The following is a 17958-nucleotide window of genomic DNA, read 5'->3' as shown; positions in this document are numbered from 1 at the left end:
CCTGCCCGGAAGGAAGGGGAGGTGGGACGTGGTGAAAACCTGAGACCAGCGGCTTGGAGTCAGCACCGGGCAGTGGGCGCAGTGGTTCTGACACAAACCGGACCAGGTCCCGCCTTCCCCGCCTCCTGTGTCCAGCGCCTTTGTTCCAGGCGTCGTTGGCAGGGTACAGAGGTGGTCAGATGACCCTCCCGTCTTCTCTGCCTCTGCTCACGGGCAGAGAAACATCTCTTTCAGAATCTAAAACTCTCTTTATGGATTCAACGAATACACATCAAGCAAGGGCGACCACAGAATTTTTCTAAACAACAAGCTATCCAGACCGCGTGTAAGACCAAGATCCAGCACGCACCCTAAAGGAGAGGTGCCGGAGCAAAGATTCTCATGGTCTCTGAGGCTTTGATGAAACAGACACCGTCTGGAGGCATTTAAGGGGAAAAAAAGAAGACGGAAATGAGACAAAACAGCAACAAGCTTCGCAGCATCCTGCCGAAGCCGCTGAGCCCACCCCCGATGCAGGAGCCGGGTCTCTCATCCCACAGTCTCATCAGACGAGCTGCACGGCAGCAACCCAGCTGGGAGGCCATGCCCCTCAGCCAAGTTCAAGTGCACCTCAACACCTGGAAGACCCCCGTCCAGGCGGGACTTCAAGTTAACAGTTGACATCACCCATTTTGGTGTCTCATGGATGCTCATAGGATTTTTGATGAAAGAGAACAGCCATAAAACATTTCAGTGAATGCTATTTGTAATAATTACAAGGGTAAACACTGCCTCTCTTAATTTGAGATCATTCTTCACAACCTAACTCGCTTGAGCCCCTTCCCCCCAAAACCCGCAGGAAAGTGCAGAGCAGCGGCCGACGAGCCCAGCCCAGCCCCGGGCCCACTCACCTTGGAGCTGGCGGCTCTTGTACAGGTCCCGCGTTCTGGCAGGATGAGCCCTGGCCGTATTGTCGCATTTCGGCTGCTCATACCTGGGAGGAGGAAAGGAGAGAGACCAGCTGGTTTGAGACTCTGAGGCAGGCTTGCCCCGGGTTCCCGCGCACTCACACAGCAGGCTTCCTGGGCCCTGGGACACACGGGGTGTCCGGCCATCACTTTGCAATGTCCGGGATGGACCTTTGGTGACCTTGCAACAACTTAACGTCTTCTTCACAGCCCATAAGGACACACACAACACCCCGGGCTCTGTCTCTCCATCCCGTCTCTGCAACATGTCCTGTGCAGGGGACACACCGCCTGCCCAGGACCAGGCGGGCAGGGGTCAGAGGAGGGGAAACGCCAGCATCGGCACCAAAGTGGGGGCGGGGGCGCAGGCACTCACCCCCACCCCGGAGAAAGCAAAGCCACAGAGGGAACCTCAGGACTTTAGAGGGACGCAGCACTCAAGGACCAGCACATCCCCAGCCTCGCTCACAAAGCTGCAAAAGGTTGCCTCCCTCCATGTCCAAACAGTAAAAGTAAGAGCTCCGTTCTGGCCCTTCAGAGCTGACAGGAACTGGGGGGCCCTGGCATCGAGCAGGCAGACAGGGTGGCTGCAGGTTACTTCAAGTCAGGAAGCAGGCACTCAGGGGACCCCAGAAAGGACCATGACTCTGCACTGACCTGCCAGGTGTGTTCCAGACCCCGGCCCAGGTGGACAGCTCGTGAGCATCCCCCAAGCATCCCCCATGGGGCCTCCCTCCAGGTTCTTCATAAACGCCCCTCAGGGGGAGACACGGGCAGACCCAGGCCACCCGGCTCGTGGGGTCTCTGACAGTCCCCAAGGATGCCTGTGAGAACCCGCCCTCCAGGGCACCTGAAGGAGCCACGGGGGTCAGGAAGGCTTCCCGGAAAACATGAACAAGTCGGAGCAGGTCGGGGGTGGGTGCGGGCGGGACAGTCGGGTTCTGGGGGCCGCTGATCCTCAGAAGTCAACAAAGCCCCTCAATCCTCTCTCCTCCTGCAGCCCAGTGTCCTTCCCACAAGGTCACGCTTACTTCACAGGGTATTTCGGACTCTTATTTCCCATATTCCTGTCCTCCTACCCGAGAAAATGAAAAAAGAATGAGGTTTCTCTCCAAACGGAGAGCTTCTCAGAGGCCCTGCCTGGGGCCCAGGGAGCCAGCTGGCCATGAGGGGCGCGTCCAGCCCGGCTGAAACACAGCCAGGGAGGGCTCCGCAGGCTCCTCTGGCCCTCACACTCTGAGCGGCCTCTTTGATGCCAGAAAACCTAGCACTCCACTCACGCAAACTTAATATGCCTTTTCAAAAAGTTGTTTTTGAAATTAAAGCATTCCCGACACACTTTGGGAAACAGTCACATTATCACGTTTTCACCAAAAGCCATTAACACACATTCTTTGAAATGCAGTGGACTTCAGTGCAGTTGGCATTGAAGTCACGTCACAGGAAAGTGAACGGGGGTGAAGGGACCTGTTACCCACCTGGTGTCCCCTCTCGCACCTGTGGCTGTGACAGGCAGGTGAAAGCCAGAAATTCACCAGGGGGACATTCGAGAAAGAAATTTCATAACTGAGAGATGGCTGAGGGCTCACTGTTACGCCTGTTCAATCTGGGGAAACTGAACCCATGCTCAAGATTGAACAATGGCTGTTTCAGACTCCAGGTGAGTATCTGTGAGGCTTGGGAGGTTGGCATTGGTACCCACACCAGAGCTGACACCTTCACAGCCAGCAGCCCATGAAACGCCAGCTCCAGGGAAAGGACATGCCAAGTCCCAGCTCCTGACCAAGCAGGCACAGCTGGGGCCAGGACTCCCAGGGAGGCTGACCAGCCAGCCACTCCTGGGACGTCTCGCCTGCGAGGACCTCAGCCACAGGCTGCTCTGTGTGTTAGGATGTTGACTTTTAACACAAACCATGTCCAGCCTGTGAAAGGCTCAGAGCCAACACGTGATGATAAGAAACCACATCACTGCCAACTCCATTCTGAATCTTGAACCTCAAAGCAGCCTGGGAACTAGCCACACTGCACGGTCATCCTGGTTTGGCTCCACATTTGGGCAGGAAGTCTTAAGAATCCTAGCACTGTGCTTACATTAAACCATGTATGTTTAAAGGGCAACATTCCGCTCCTTTTTGAAGAATACCACTCAGTCATCTCCGACTCTTGGCGACCCCATGGGCTGCAGCACGCCAGGCCTCCCTGTCCATCACCAACTCCTGGAGTTTACTCAAACTCAAGTCCATCGAGTCAGTGATGCCATCAGCCATCTCATCCTCTGTCATCGTCCCCTTCTCCTCCTGCCTTCAATCTTTCCCAGCTTCAGGGTCTTTTCCCACAAGTCAGTTCTTCGCATCATGTGGCTGAAGTACTGGAGCTTCAGCTTCAGCATCAGTTCTTCCAATGAATATTCAGGGTTGATTTTCTTTAGGACTGACTGGTTTGCTCTCCTTTCTGTCCAAGGGACTCTCCAGAGTCTTCTCCAAAACCACAGTTCAAAAGCATCAATTCTTCGGCACTCAGCTGTCTTTACAGTCCAACTCTCACCTCCATACCTGACCACTGGAAAAACCGTAGCTTTGTCCACAGGGACCTTTGTTGGCAAAGTAATGTCTGCTTTTTAATATGCTGTTTGTCATAGCTTTTCTTCCAAGGAGCAAACGTCTTTTAATTTGCAGAAACGACAATCTCAAGAAACAGAATCAATGCCTTTGAAGACTCAAAGAAAACCTCTTGTGTTGACATCCATCACCAGACTTTTCAATGGTGTTTATTTTAACTTATTTTATGTAAAAGAAGAACATCTCTTGATTGTCTGGTTGCCCATCAGATCCCAGGCTCTCTGCCAGGGAGAAATTCGATTTCACATTCACATGGCCAGTGAGACATGTGGGCCTGAGAGCCGGGAACAGGGCCCTCAGGCAGTTAAGAACCACCTTCAGCCTGATGCCAGGTAGACAAACCCCCATCCGCTGTCAAGAAAGTGGAAGAGAAATCCCTTGGTTCTGGGTGCTAACGTAGCAGCTGGCAGTCAGCCTGGTCCATGCTTAACCCGATAGCTCACGCTGGCTCTCCCCACCATCGGTTAGTGACCAGGTGGGAACCCGCCCCTCCTCCCAGATCATATTCCACCACGCGGGGCCTGGGCTCACACAGGGGCCCGGGATCCAGCTCATGGGGGCTCGGGATCCAGCTCATGGGGGCTTGGAATCCAGCTCATGGGGGCTTGGGATCCAGCTCATGGGGGCTCGGGATCCAGCTCATGGGGGCTCGGGATCCAGCTCACATGGGCTCAGAATCCAGCATATGGAGGCTCGGGCTTCTGCCTGCCAGTGATCTGGACATCTCAGCCAGTTTTCACTCAAAAAGGCAGAGGGGCCAGGAGGTGCATCAGCACCCGGATGGACTCATGGTTCGCCCTGATGACCATCCCATCTGGAAATCCCGCCCTGCAGCTGCTCTCTGCTCTGTGTGTTTACTGTACTTGGTACAGGCCTGTAACAAAATGTGTCCTTTGTAATGTAGTTACCTGGCAGGATGACACAAGGAAAGAACTAGCTTATAAGGACAGTGCGCTTTATGGCTTCTTACTGTTTGATTTTACAATTCTTGTTCTCCATTAGAAAATACAGAGAATGACTGGTGGAGGGGCATGCGAACTGTCTACCCAAAATAAATCACAACTAATCTCCCTGGAATGGCTTATTTCAGAACGCTACAAGAAAATAGCGTTTATGCAACAGACAGTATTTAAGTAGTAACACAGGAGGCTTTCTGCAACCTTGCTGCCCTTCACAGTAGAAGCAGGGCTGTGAGAGGGCGGGGAGGCTCACACATACGATCAGATATGCCTTAAAGCTGATGGTTTTGATGGACTTCCCAGCATGCAAGACTCCCTCGAAATCAGTTTAACCCAAATCCATTTTTCTTGCTACTGATGAGTTTAGCCATAGTCATATGATCCAATTATGGCCAATAATCCATGAATTAAATCCACTAAGGGACTTTTGGAGAAGGAAATGGCAACCCACTCCAGTATCCTTGCCTGGAGAATCCCACGGACAGAGGAGCCTGGTGGGCTACAGTCCACGGGGTAGCAAAGAGTTGGACACGACTGAGCGACTTCACTTTCAAGGGGACTTTTAGGAAAGGTGATTTGGCTCCTGAGAGAGATGGGCTGTGTGTCCTCTGAGAACATGGTGTCTGAATGAGATGACAGGATCCCTAAAGCTATCTTGTGACCACGAGGGGCATCTGTCCAAGGGCAGTCACAAAACAATGAGGACGTGAGAGGAAAGTTTTGGAGACTCCGTGTCCTCGGTGGTGTCACCAAGATACAGAATCCACTGAAAGGAGATTCTTCCATCTCTGCACCTCTTCTTTAGATTACACTGTCCCTCGCTGTTTACGCCCATTTGTAAGATTTATCGCTACTACAAATGAAGAGCTTCCTAATCCACACAGCCCATCTTGTGGTCAAAACTGAACTAGATCCTGGCTCTGAGAGCTGCAATGTGGGGGCCGCATTCACCCCTCCAGACTGCCACCTTACCCCAAAGACAGCATCAGCTTGCTCCTCAATTCCTCAGGACCTGACTAAAACGCCAACATTTTGGGGAGCCCCCAGCCACTCCATGGAAGTTACACCCCAACATTCTCTCTCTCCATTTCCTGTGTGTTTTCTTCCAGCACAGCGGTCAGGGGCCAGCACATCGCTCACATTCAGCTCATCTGCTCACGTGTCTTGTTTACTGTCCCTTTCCCTCCATCAGGATGGAGGCTCCGTGAGGCCCAGACTTTGGTCTCTTTTGTTCCCTGTATGTCCCCTAGGATGGCACCTGCAGCGTCGAGAGATTCAAACGTTTGGTGAATAGAAAGCGAATGGATACAGGGTGGGGGGCGTCTCAGAGCTTTCAGGGGTGATACAGGGCGGGGGTGTCTCGAGCTTTCAGGGGTGATACAGGACGGGGACGTCTCAGAGCTTTCAGGGGTGATACAGGGTGGGGCATCTCTAGGAGCTTTCAGAGGTGATACAGGGTGGGGGCGTCTCTCAGAGCTTTCGGGGTGATACAGGGAGCTGGCTTCTCGAGGTTTCAGGGGTGATACAGGGCGGGGGCGTCTCAGAGCTTTCAGGGGTGATACAGGGCGGGGGCGTCTCAGAGCTTTCAGGGGTGATACAGGGCGGGGGCGTCTCAGAGCTTTCAGGGGTGATACAGGGCGGGCGTGTCTCAGAGCTTTCAGGGGTGATACAGGGAGCTGGCTTCTCGAGGTTTCAGGGGTGATACAGGGCGGGGGCGTCTCAGAGCTTTCAGGGGTGATACAGGGCGGGGGTGTTTCTCAGAGCTTTCAGGGGTGATACAGGGCGGGGGCGTCTCAGAGCTTTCAGGGGTGATACAGGGCGGGGGCGTCTCAGAGCTTTCAGGGGTGATACAGGGCGGGGGCGTCTCTCGGAGCTGTCAGGGGTGATACAGGGTGGGGGCGTTTCTCAGAGCTTTCAGGGGTGATACAGGGCGGGCGTGTCTCAGAGCTTTCAGGGGTGATACAGGGCGGGGGCGTCTCTCGGAGCTTTCAGGGGTGATACAGGGTGGGGGCGTCTCTCGGAGCTGTCAGGGGTGATACAGGGCGGGGGCGTCTCTCGGAGCTTTCAGGGGTGATACAGGGTGGGGGCGTCTCTCGGAGCTGTCAGGGGTGATACAGGGCGGGGGCGTCTCGAGCTTTCAGGGGTGATACAGGGCGGGGGCGTCTCGAGCTTTCAGGGGTGATACAGGGTGGGGGCGTCTCGAGCTTTCAGGGGTCGCACCCCTTCTGTGCTGAACTCTGTCACAAGTACAACCTGCACTGCGTGGCCTTGGGTGCCCTGGGGTGGCCCCGTCCACACCTGGGTGCTGACCGCTGGGGCCTGGTCTGGCCAGGTGGAGTGAGGGGAGGCACACCGAGGAACCCCAGGGAAGGCCTCCCGTGGTGTCAAGAAAAGCCACACCGTGTTGTCAGGGCCACATGATGCTGCTGGAAGCCAGGATGGAAGCGAGGGGCAGAGCGAGCTGGTGAATTGGAGATGGAGATAGGAGGAGACAGAGAAGAGGCGGGCAGGGCCTGCGGACCACCGCGGCCGCCACGGGAGAAGCCCCACGGGTGCCCCCAGCAGGGCGCGGGGCCCGCACGGGACCCCACTCTGCTTGGCCATGTCACCGCCTCGATTCTGATGGTGTCAGGGTCGCGACAGTCAGCATCAGGGAGAAAAAATCAACGGAGCGCAAACGGGAGAAAGCCCACACCTCTGATCTGAAGCATCTTCTCCCCAGGGTCTAATCTAAGTCTGCTTGTTGAAATTCAAAGAAGAGGGAGTCCCTCGCTCCTGCAGACAAACATAGGGGAAATGAGAACGGGATGCTGGGCTCTGATAACATCTGGGCAGAATGAAAGCAGGCTGGATGCTTGTTTCCCGTCCAGTCGTAAGGTAAGTGTTCGCAGGTTCTGAGGGACAACGTGCTGAAGCTGACCTCACCCTCTGGGCCCACCTGCACAGGCCTGGCCTTGACAGGCTCAGGACTCCACTGGCCGGTGCTAAGGGAACTTCCAGTGGCTCATGCAGCCCAGCCTGGGGAACAAATCCCCCAACTTAATGCACTGTCCCCAAGCCAGAGTGTGAAGGGTGTGCACACGTCACTCTCCAAGAAAGGTTTCTCAGAAAAGAGCTCTCCCTGCAATGCACACGTGCTGAGGAACCAAAGAAGCGATTTCACACACAAAACTGCGGGAAGATGTGTGTCCTCTTCAGGTTTGAAACCATCTCCTACAACTGCGGTGGAGGGAACCCTGGCCCCTGTCCTGGACACCCCCATCCCCACGGCGGGGCCCCCACGGAGCCTGGTCTCTCCGATGAGCCAGACGGGCCCCAGGTGTGCCTGGACTTTCCCAGCAGGAGACAGTAGCTGCTCAACCGTCCCTCCAGCTCCCGGAGTCGTGTGGTGTCTCCCCGTCCACACGCACGGCAGCCACACTTGAGAAGCTGGGGAGGTGTCAGGAGGCACAGGAGTGCTCAGACCAGGGCTACTGGGGCAACCAGGGTTCATGTCCCTGTATGTAGAAGCTATTTTTAGGGGCGTCCCTGGCGGCTCAGATGGTAAAGAATCTGCCTGCAATGCAGGAGACCCAGGCTCAATCCTTGGGTCAGGAAGATCCCCTGGAGAAGGGAATGGCAACCCAATCCAGTGTTCTTGCCTGGGAAATCCCATGGACAGAGAAGTCTGGTAGGCTACAGTCCATGGGGTCACAAAAGAGTCGGACACAACTGAGCAATTAACACGTAGAAACTACTTCTATACCAATGTATGAGAAATCAAAGGTCAAGTCACATGGCCAATAGCTGCAAAAACACCCTCCCTCACATTCACACCCTTCCCAGGATCAGGGAGCAGAGCGTCTCTTGGTGCTGTTACGAAATGACTTGCTATGCTCAGACTCACACAAAACATGAGCGAGTAGGTTGGGTTTTGTTTCGAACCTTGACCTCAGCACTCTTTCTTTTTAGCTGTAACTTCAGGACACAGATACCTCTGGGCTACAGACAGCCAACTGGGCAGCCAACCCCTTCACCAAAATCACGGACTAAAGAGGCTGAGGCGACGAGGGACACACTCTCAGCACCCGCCCAGCCAGCCCGGACGTCAGAGCCACCCTCCCCGATTGCAGCCTGCGTGAACAGGATGGGAGCACACCCTGCCTAAAGCGTCAAGCTCCGGTCCTGTCCGGGGACGCTCTTCCTGGGCCTCGCGCCCACGGGCGTTAACACCGCGCTGAGCAGCAGGGTGAGCTCGGGCCTCAGGGCCTCGAGTCCACGGCGGGCGGGAAGCCTGCATTCCAGAGCTTACCTGGTGGACGTGCCGGGGATGGGGCGGCCGGTGTCCACCAGGACGCACCAGCAGTAGCCCGTGGACGGGTGACACTGCACCGGCTTGTAGAGGCCGCCGTGGGCGCACTCGGGGATGACCACGTTGTCGTTCTTGGGCTGCCTGGCCTCCTCCAGGGCCGACTGCTGCTCCTGGTCGCACGAGGACACTGCAGTGGGGAGGAGACGGGAGTGAGCGCCCGGGAGACGGGGTGGGGCTGGCCAGCAGGGTCCCCGCGCTGCTGTGGCCGGCAGGGTGGACACCTTCCACAGGGATCTGATGTCCCTGGGCTCCCAAGGCCACGGATGGGACCCGGACCCCAGCGACAGCCACGGCCCTCTGCTCTGGGTCCCCAGATGGCGGGAGGGCCGGCAGGCACCCAGTCCAGGGCCACCGACTCCCCCCAAGAGGGTCCCAGGCGAACACCCCCCGCCGCCGTGCCCTGCCCGAGGGCTGCCTGAGGCCGAGTCTGCAGCGTGATCAACCCCAGAGGCTCCGCTGCAAAAGGGCCGCATGCCCGGAAATCGGTCAAGAGGAAGAGGCGCGCCTAGTCAGGGCAGCGTCGCGGGTGGTGCAAGGGGAGCGCGGAAGCCCACCCGCAGGAAAGCTCAGCAGTCACTCAAGTCTAAGAACGAGCATTTCAATGCACAGGGGCTTCTGTCTTCCTATGCTAATAGATTCAGTTTCTTTTCTGCATTTAGACGTGAGGTAACTTAGACCTAGGGAATCCCTGGCTTGGGAAGATTCCCTGGAGAAGGAAACGGCAACCCACTCCAGTATTCTTGTCTGGAAAATCCCACGGACAGAGGAGCCTGGCAGGCTACAGGCCATGGGGTCAGAAGGAGTCAGACACGACTGAGCAACTAAACCACCACCACTGATTTAGATCCACCTTCTGCCCCGAATAGTTGACGGAGAATGTCTGAGAAGCTTTACAGGAGTCCGTTTTGCTCAGTGACCTCAGAGGGTGAGGAACTTGAGTCAAATAGAATAGAAGGAGAAGGACACTCTATGCCTCACTAGAAATCCGCACGAGGTTCGGAATGTAATCCAGAGAGCACTCGGCACGAGACACTCTAAATGCTCTTGTTCTGCCACATAGCTGGCATCAAGAGCTCACACCCGGGAACTAAGCCTCCCCCTCACTGCTGGCCGAGAATCCCAATTGCGGCGCTCGTTCCCAATGTCTCTCCTGGGGGTGGGGCGTCTCTGAGCTCGGCCTCAGAGGCAGTCGCCCGGCACTGACCTCCCACCGCACGGGCCCGCACCCTGGGACCCAGGGCGAGCGCAGGTCAAGGTTTTCTCCCAGGACAGGCTCTCCTCACCTGAACTGTCTTCTGGGATCGAAAATGGTCTCTTTTGCTTTCATATTTCTCCATAAAAGGAAAAAGAAAACAACCAATACATTGAATGGATGTGTTTTAAATAAAATCTTTAGAGCAATTTTCTGCCTAGAAAGTAACTTTCCACAGTCTTAACCTGCTTTGAAATGAACTAACTACAGTTGAAGGGAATTTTGTGACTGTCACAAACAGTCACAGGGAAACAGGTGGGAAAGCTTCCCAAAGCTGGGAAGGAGTGTGCTTCTGGGAGCGCACTGCCGTGGCTGCAGGCAGGGGCCTGGTACTCAGCAGGAAGGCCCCGACCCAGGCGATGACACAGGGGACGCTGTCCAGGTGAGGGAGGTGAAACACACAGTGTGGCCCAAAGACCCTGTTTCATGAAGGCTGGCTCCTACTTTGATTGTTTCTCCAGCCCTTAATGGAGAAGGAACTGGCACCCACTCCAGTGTTCTTGCCTGGAGAATCCCAGGGACGGGGGAGCCTGGTGGGCTGCCATCCATGCTGTCACACAGAGTCGGACACGACTGAAGCAATTTAGCAGCAGCAGCAGCAGCAGCCAGCCCTTAAAAAAGGTCTGGCATACCACAGGCAGACCATAAATCTATTGTGAGATAACTCATAGTGACGGCATCATTAGTTAGAAAACCACCTAGATTTATCTTACTCTAGTAGGTCCGTCTGCACCGTGAGGACAGTCACACATGCGACTGTTGTGACTGGTCAGCCTTCAGACTGTATCAGCAGATGCTGCTGCAGTTGGACCACGGCACCCCTGCTCACGTCCACAGGTGAAGGTCACCTGTGGGTCCCCCCTTGCTCCCACTCAGAGGCACGCACGGAGCTTCCTGCCAGGCTGACCTCAGCCTCCTGGTGATGGACAAGGAAGGTGGGGGCTGTATGGCCATGAGTCCAGGCTGAGGTTCTGTAGGGTGAGCACAGAGCCGGGGGTGGGTCTACATCTCACAGGCGTTCTGCAGCATTTAATGAGCAAGAGGAAGGGGGGAGACAGGGGCCCTTGGACGAGGGCTTGCATTTCTGTTCCTAATAGCAAGCACCTTGGTCCCCGAGACAGAGAAGACTTCGGGTCCTCAGCATCGGTGGAGGAGGCCCAGGCACTGCCCCAGCCACGGCCATGGTCCTTAGGGCAGCGTGTGGTCTGTGAGCATCCGGGCTGCAGGGGCTATGGGGACCCTGAGCGGTTGGCCGCCACCTGCTCCCCAAGGCATCCATGCAGCTCCATTAAATTCCCTTTGACTTTGACCATCTGGAGGCGGATATTTCTGAGGGGAGGGTCTGTAAGTTAAGAATCTTAACTAGCAGAGCTGTGACTGTGAAGCAGGTCAGCATCAGGATGGGGCGCTGGTTTCCATCGAGTGTCCCACTGCATTGCTCAGCACACTCGGCACGTGCTGGCGGACAGGCGTCTCACTCGGCACCACTCCAGGTGCTGACCTGTCCACGCAGCAGATGCTACTCTAATTTCAGCTCATGGCTAATAAATACAAGTAATGAATGCCGCTGCATTTCTTACAACAGCTCCACCCACTTTCTTAAAAGCGTCATCCTGATTGCTTCCTTTAATCCCGGTACTTTTCTGTAGATTCTAGATTTTGCCTGGCAAATAGTTGTTCAGTCGCCCAGCCGTATCCAACTCTTTGGGACGCCAGGGACTGCAGTACACCAGGCCTCCCTATCCCTCACCAACTTTAAGTTTGCCCAAGTTCAAGTTCATTGCAAATAGATAGATACATAAATCAAACCCACCCCTGTGTTACACGGTTATCTTAACAAGGCATTGGCTCCAACTGTAACTGGGAAACATGTGGAATCAAAATGACAATGACTCGTCTTGCTTTCTAAACTGACAGATGCATTACTTTAGATCAGATTGAGGCGGGAACCCAGAAGGATGCAGGCAGAGCCACGTGTTTTCAGAGGCAACTGGGTCCTGCTCTTAGCAGTCCTTGGAGCGGCTGACCCGTTCCTAACTGGAGCCCCACACTCAGGAGACTCAGCTGACGCAAGAGCTTCTGTTCCAGAAAGCTCTCCTGGAAAACACATTGCTTACTTTAACGTTCACTTGGCCCTTTTTCAGAAGTTTTATTAGTGAACAGAATTTATGGTGTGATTGTCTGGGCACAAAATGCGTTTCATGCTCCATCCAAGGACATGCTGTATCTATAGAATGGGTTCTGGAAAATTCTTGAAATGGCCCTTTTGAAGATTTTACATCATATTTGAAGGCTCATCATAAGCAAAGTAGGATTGATTAAAATTTGCTGAGACTGTCGTAAAATATGGAAGATATTATTGCCAAGTCAGAAGAGATTTGTGTTTGTTTATATAAACATCCTGGCTGAAGTTAGAACTGTTAACTTATACAATTTTATTTGGTAAACCTGGCTCTGTGTGGGGAATTCAGTTTCTCCTATGGGAGAAATGCAATTACATTTTATGGCCATATGGAAGGAAGTAGATCTTCTTTGGTCAAACTCACGATGGCCCAAGGGAACCGAAGCTAAAGGGTGTCCCGCCTCACTGTTTAAAAACCGCCCTCCTCACTGGGACAGCCGAGCTCCGCCCCTTCTGGTTCCACGGGGGCCACACAGGATGGCAAAGGGAGGATGCTCCTGGGGGGGGGCGGGTTCTCTCAGAGCAGACACCCTGCTCTGCACAGGACGCCAGCTGCCCTGATGGAGGGAGAAAGAGAGCTGGCAGAGGGACACAAACCAGCTGGGCATCTGGCACTGGGGGCTTTCAGTCCCGAGACCCGGGGACCAGGACTCCAGGGCACAAGTCCCAGCCACGTTTCAGAAAATCACCAGTGAGGGCCCGCAACACAGGAGGAAGGGGGACTCACAGGGCAGGAGGAACGGAGGACTCACAGGGCAGGAGGAAGGGGGACTCACAGGAGGGAAGGGGGACTCACAGGAGGGAAGGGGGACTCACAGGGCAGGAGGGATGGAGGACTCACAGGAGGAAGGGGGACTCACAGGGCAGGATGAAGGGGGACTCACAGGGCAGGAGGAAGGGGGACTCACAGGAGGAAGGGGGACTCCCAGGGCAGGAGGAAGGGGGACTCACAGGGCAGGAGGAAGGGGGACTCCCAGGGCAGGAGGGATGGAGGACTCACAGGAGGAAGGGGGACTCACAGGGCAGGATGAAGGGGGACTCCCAGGGCAGGAGGAAGGGGGACTCACAGGAGGGAAGGGGGACTCACAGGAGGGAAGGGGGACTCACAGGGCAGGAGGGATGGAGGACTCACAGGAGGAAGGGGGACTCACAGGGCAGGAGGAAGGGGGACTCACAGGGCAGGATGAAGGGGGACTCCCAGGGCAGGAGGGATGGAGGACTCACAGGAGGGAAGGGGGACTCCCAGGGCAGGAGGAAGGGGGACTCCCAGGGCAGGAGGGATGGAGGACTCACAGGAGGAAGGGGGACTCACAGGGCAGGAGGAAGGGGGACTCACAGGAGGAAGGGGGACTCACAGGGCAGGAGGAAGGGGGACTCACAGGGCAGGATGAAGGGGGACTCCCAGGGCAGGAGGGATGGAGGACTCACAGGAGGAAGGGGGACTCACAGGGCAGGATGAAGGGGGACTCCCAGGGCAGGAGGAAGGGGGACTCCCAGGGCAGGAGGGATGGAGGACTCACAGGAGGGAAGGGGGACTCCCAGGGCAGGAGGAAGGGGGACTCCCAGGGCAGGAGGGATGGAGGACTCACAGGAGGAAGGGGGACTCACAGGGCAGGATGAAGGGGGACTCCCAGGGCAGGAGGAAGGGGGACTCACAGGGCAGGAGGGATGGAGGACTCACAGGAGGGAAGGGGGACTCACAGGGCAGGATGAAGGGGGACTCCCAGGGCAGGAGGAAGGGGGACTCACAGGGCAGGAGGAAGGGGGACTCACAGGGCAGGATGAAGGGGGACTCCCAGGGCAGGAGGAAGGGGGACTCACAGGGCAGGAGGAACGGAGGACTCACAGGGCAGGAGGAAGGGGGACTCCCAGGGCAGGAGGAAGGGGGACTCACAGGGCAGGATGAAGGGGGACTCCCAGGGCAGGAGGGATGGAGGACTCACAGGAGGAAGGGGGACTCACAGGGCAGGATGAAGGGGGACTCCCAGGGCAGGAGGAAGGGGGACTCACAGGGCAGGAGGGATGGAGGACTCACAGGAGGGAAGGGGGACTCACAGGGCAGGAGGAAGGGGGACTCCCAGGGCAGGAGGAAGGGGGACTCACAGGAGGGAATGGGGACTCACAGGGCAGGAGGGAAGGGGGACTCACCGGAGGAAAGGGCAGAGAATGGGGGGATTTTTAGAGAAACTGGAAAAGAGAGAACCGATTAACGATGGAGGAAATAGGAAATAAGGAAGGAGACACGGTCAAAAGGAACTGGCGGCGTAAGGGGGGACGGGCTGCGGACCACGTGACGGTGTGCGTGGAGGCAGAGGCTCCTGCTGCCGGCCGATGGTCCAGGGCCACAAAGGGGACCAAGGCTGCAGTTTACAGTGATGACCTCACTGAAAGTTAGCTTTGAATCCATGCCAAAGGATGCTCATCAATGGATGAAAATGAACTTTGAGATTCTGGAAATAATTCAGCAAGAAAACAAATAACCAGTGCTCACACACTTCAAATTATAACATCCATTTTAATGGGTCAGATGAAAAGATCTATGCTTTCTCTCCTGTTCAGACAAGATTGGGTGTGTTCGGGATGGTGCGGCCATCGCAGTCCCTCCTATTCAGAAGGGTTTCTGCTGCACAAGCTCCTCGTACATGGAGTGTTGAGGAGCTAATGTGCGGAGGAAGAACAAGGAGAGAAAAGTGAACGCGGTGTAGAAGGAATTTCAACACGAGGGAATTCAGAGAAAGGCAAGGCACTGTACCTTTCGAGCAGAACCACTCAGAGAGAGGTCCCCTTTGAGAAGTTCGTTGTGGCAAGGGAAAGCTGAGAGATTATTTAGAACTGATGATTGGGTCAAAGAAAGGGTTTTTTTTTTCCCTAGTGAAAGAAGCCTGAAACATACTTTGAGGAGAAATTAAAGAAAAAGATGTTGCAATGAATGAGGTTCTCATTCCTGGAGACTTAGAAATTGAATAGAAAACACGTGAGACCTGGAGACTTTTTCTGCACCAGCGTCCTGTCTTACGGGCAAAGGTCAAGTTCTGGGCTAGGAGACAGACTCTGGTTGTTCTCTAGCCTTGAATTACTAGCCTTATGAACTCCAGCAAAACTCTCACCTCACAGATTCCATACCCCGTACCATGCCTGTCTTGCCTGCCTCTCAGTGACCGTGGCTGCTGGAGGAATGCCTGGTAAGTGGCAGACTTCTGGGACACTTGAAGGTGTTACTAATAATGAGCAAAAGTTTAACATAGCCCACCCAACAACAATAACAACGTTAGACACAGAAGCACAAAGAGTAAAAGGTCCTGTGAAGAGCCAGAGTCATAACCCAAGAGAAAACTTTGTGTGTATTTAACATCATAAATGTTTTTAAACCACATCTTTTTCCTGTAACTTCTTGTTTCATTAATACAACACCCAGGCTTATGCTACGCTGTCCTACGCACCTGAACTATCAAGTCGAGGTATATAACAAAGCCTCGGGTAACAGATGAGAATCAAAATGGCTCAGACTTCAGCTTCAGGTTCTGCGAGTCTTGTGTCTGGTAACAGAGGGCTCTGCTCAAATTTCCAAGTTATACGTGTGATTCATCATGCCACCAGATCTCAACATTCTCTACAAAAGGATAGCTTTCCATTTGGCGTATTAAATCCATTCTCACCTGAGCCTTGGCTTTGCAGACATCTCTCGATGGCTGTCTTCCTGCTCCAGCTTAACTAACCTCCTGATGGTACTGTTTACACACGAACATGTGTGAACTCCTGACTATAATTATGGTGACTGTGCCGTACTTTCTTCCGTGGCAAACGTGACTCAAGCTTCTCTAGTCCCGAGCAGCTGCGTTTGTGCCTTCTCTGATGCTGCGAGCTTGTCGACGTTTCTGGTTTCAACGTCCATCTCCTGGGTTCCTCATCAGATTTCGAACAGACTTCTGAGATGCACGTAGCACTTTGGAAATAGTCTGCCTCAGTATTTTTTCACATATATATTAGACTAGAAACACAAGTACAATTCCAATTTGCTTGTATCAGTTCTAACAACTCATATAACAACTCTGTATTTTTAGAAAGCTACTTCTGTAAATTTGGTAGAATGTCCATTAAAATTAGTTTATTTTCCAAACTAGCAGATTTTAGTGACTTAGAAAGTATTTGACAGATTGTTCAAATAATCTGACAACCAAAGGGAATTAGACGACCATAAGTAGCCACCAGACAGTTATGAACTTAAAGGGGGAAGAAAACAAACTCTTAAATGAAAATCTCTTTAAACAGAGGATGCTTGATTTTAACATGATGAAGCCTGAAGCATTTTTATAGGAAGCAATAGCAAACCACACGCATTCTAAAAGCATGCTCTTCAGATGTGGCCGTGTTTCGGAAGGACGCCCACTGCATGTATCGGTTTTGTGGCCAGATCCCCTGGTGGCTCAGAAGGTAAAGCGTCTGCCTGCAGTGTGGGAGACCCGGGTTCGATCCCTGGGTTGGGACGATTCCCTGGAGAAGGAAATGGCAACCCACTCCAGTATTCTTGCCTGGAGAATCCCACGGACGGAGGAGCATGGTAGGCTACAGTCCACGGGGTCACAGTCGGACGCGACTGAGCGACTTCTCTCACTTCACTTCGCTTCCCTGCTTACAGGCTTCTCATTAATATTCAGGGTTTTATGTTTCACGTTCCGACAGGTATGAAGTCTGGAGAAGCTTCAACGCACTGAACTATGTGAACCTGTCTGTGTTCACGACGATCACCTGGACACAGGACTCCGCCCCAGCAGTTCCTCTGGGTCCGCTCGCCCCCTCTTGAGCCTGCCTGCTTTGCTCTGCACACCGCGCCGAGACTCCTCCCCTCTGGCCACACTCTCCGCTACAGCTTCCCCTGCCGTGTGCTGTGCGCAGAGTGTCGCCCAGCTGTAGGCCCTCGTCGTTAGCTGAGGGACCTGGTCCCTCTCCTCACATGACGATCTGCTCTTGGAACAGTCTGCGTTCCCAGACGCGCCTCGTTTCCAGAGAATTATACAAAATCACTTCCCAGCAGCAGCAGCGCCTTCGGATGCCTTCAGAAATCACTGCAGGTGTGGACAGCGTGCCCAGACGCGACGCTCACGTCCACTCATGTCTGATGGACACTGGCAGACGCTTTTCTCTTCTCTCATCTCCTTATTTATTCTCAGGTAGAGTCATGCAGAGGCAGCTGAGTGGATTTAATTTTCAAAGTCAAAGGGTTTTTATTTAATCCTCTGGTAATCCTTCCAGAAACATGGCTGAACAGTGTGCAATGGAGATGAACAGACTGAGTCCCACCCTCCTCGCCTCCTGGCTTCAGGGAATCAATCACAGAATCAAGGAATTGTCTGCCAAACACACCCATGCCAGGCTCCCGCCCCCCGAGGTGGGCGAAGACGCTGATAGCATAGCACATGGGCGCTCTTACGGAGAAGGGCGGCGTGTCTTGCAAATTTGAAGCGATTATTTAAAATGCTAGAAACAGTGCTCATAACTCGCTTAGGTGTTGTGATAATATTACACCCTGAGAGCAGAAGTTTTCAGTTACGGTAACCCTATCTGGTTTTAGGCAAAGAAAATTAGGTTCCTTTTCATTACAGTGAGCTACTTCATCAATTAAGTGGCAAATCTCTCAGAAAATGGGGATTA

General features: G+C 54.2%; 1 protein-coding gene across 1 annotated transcript in view; it reads right to left on the bottom strand.

Moving 5' to 3' along the window:
- The window catches only part of SMOC2 (SPARC related modular calcium binding 2), a 167042-nt gene that overhangs the window by 38028 nt on the left and 111056 nt on the right, over positions 1-17958 (bottom strand). The window contains exons 8-9 of the mRNA XM_068984929.1: positions 8816-9002; positions 891-973 (exon numbers count right to left, since the gene is read on the bottom strand). Of these exons, the coding sequence (XP_068841030.1) occupies positions 891-973; positions 8816-9002 (270 nt within the window). The remainder of the gene's footprint in view (positions 1-890; positions 974-8815; positions 9003-17958) is intronic.

The sequence above is a fragment of the Capricornis sumatraensis genome, chromosome 13, assembly GCF_032405125.1.
Source record: "Capricornis sumatraensis isolate serow.1 chromosome 13, serow.2, whole genome shotgun sequence".
Classification (NCBI taxonomy): Eukaryota; Metazoa; Chordata; class Mammalia; order Artiodactyla; family Bovidae; genus Capricornis; species Capricornis sumatraensis.
Note: the sequence above shows the minus strand (reverse complement) of the source record. Positions and strands in the feature narration are given on the sequence as shown.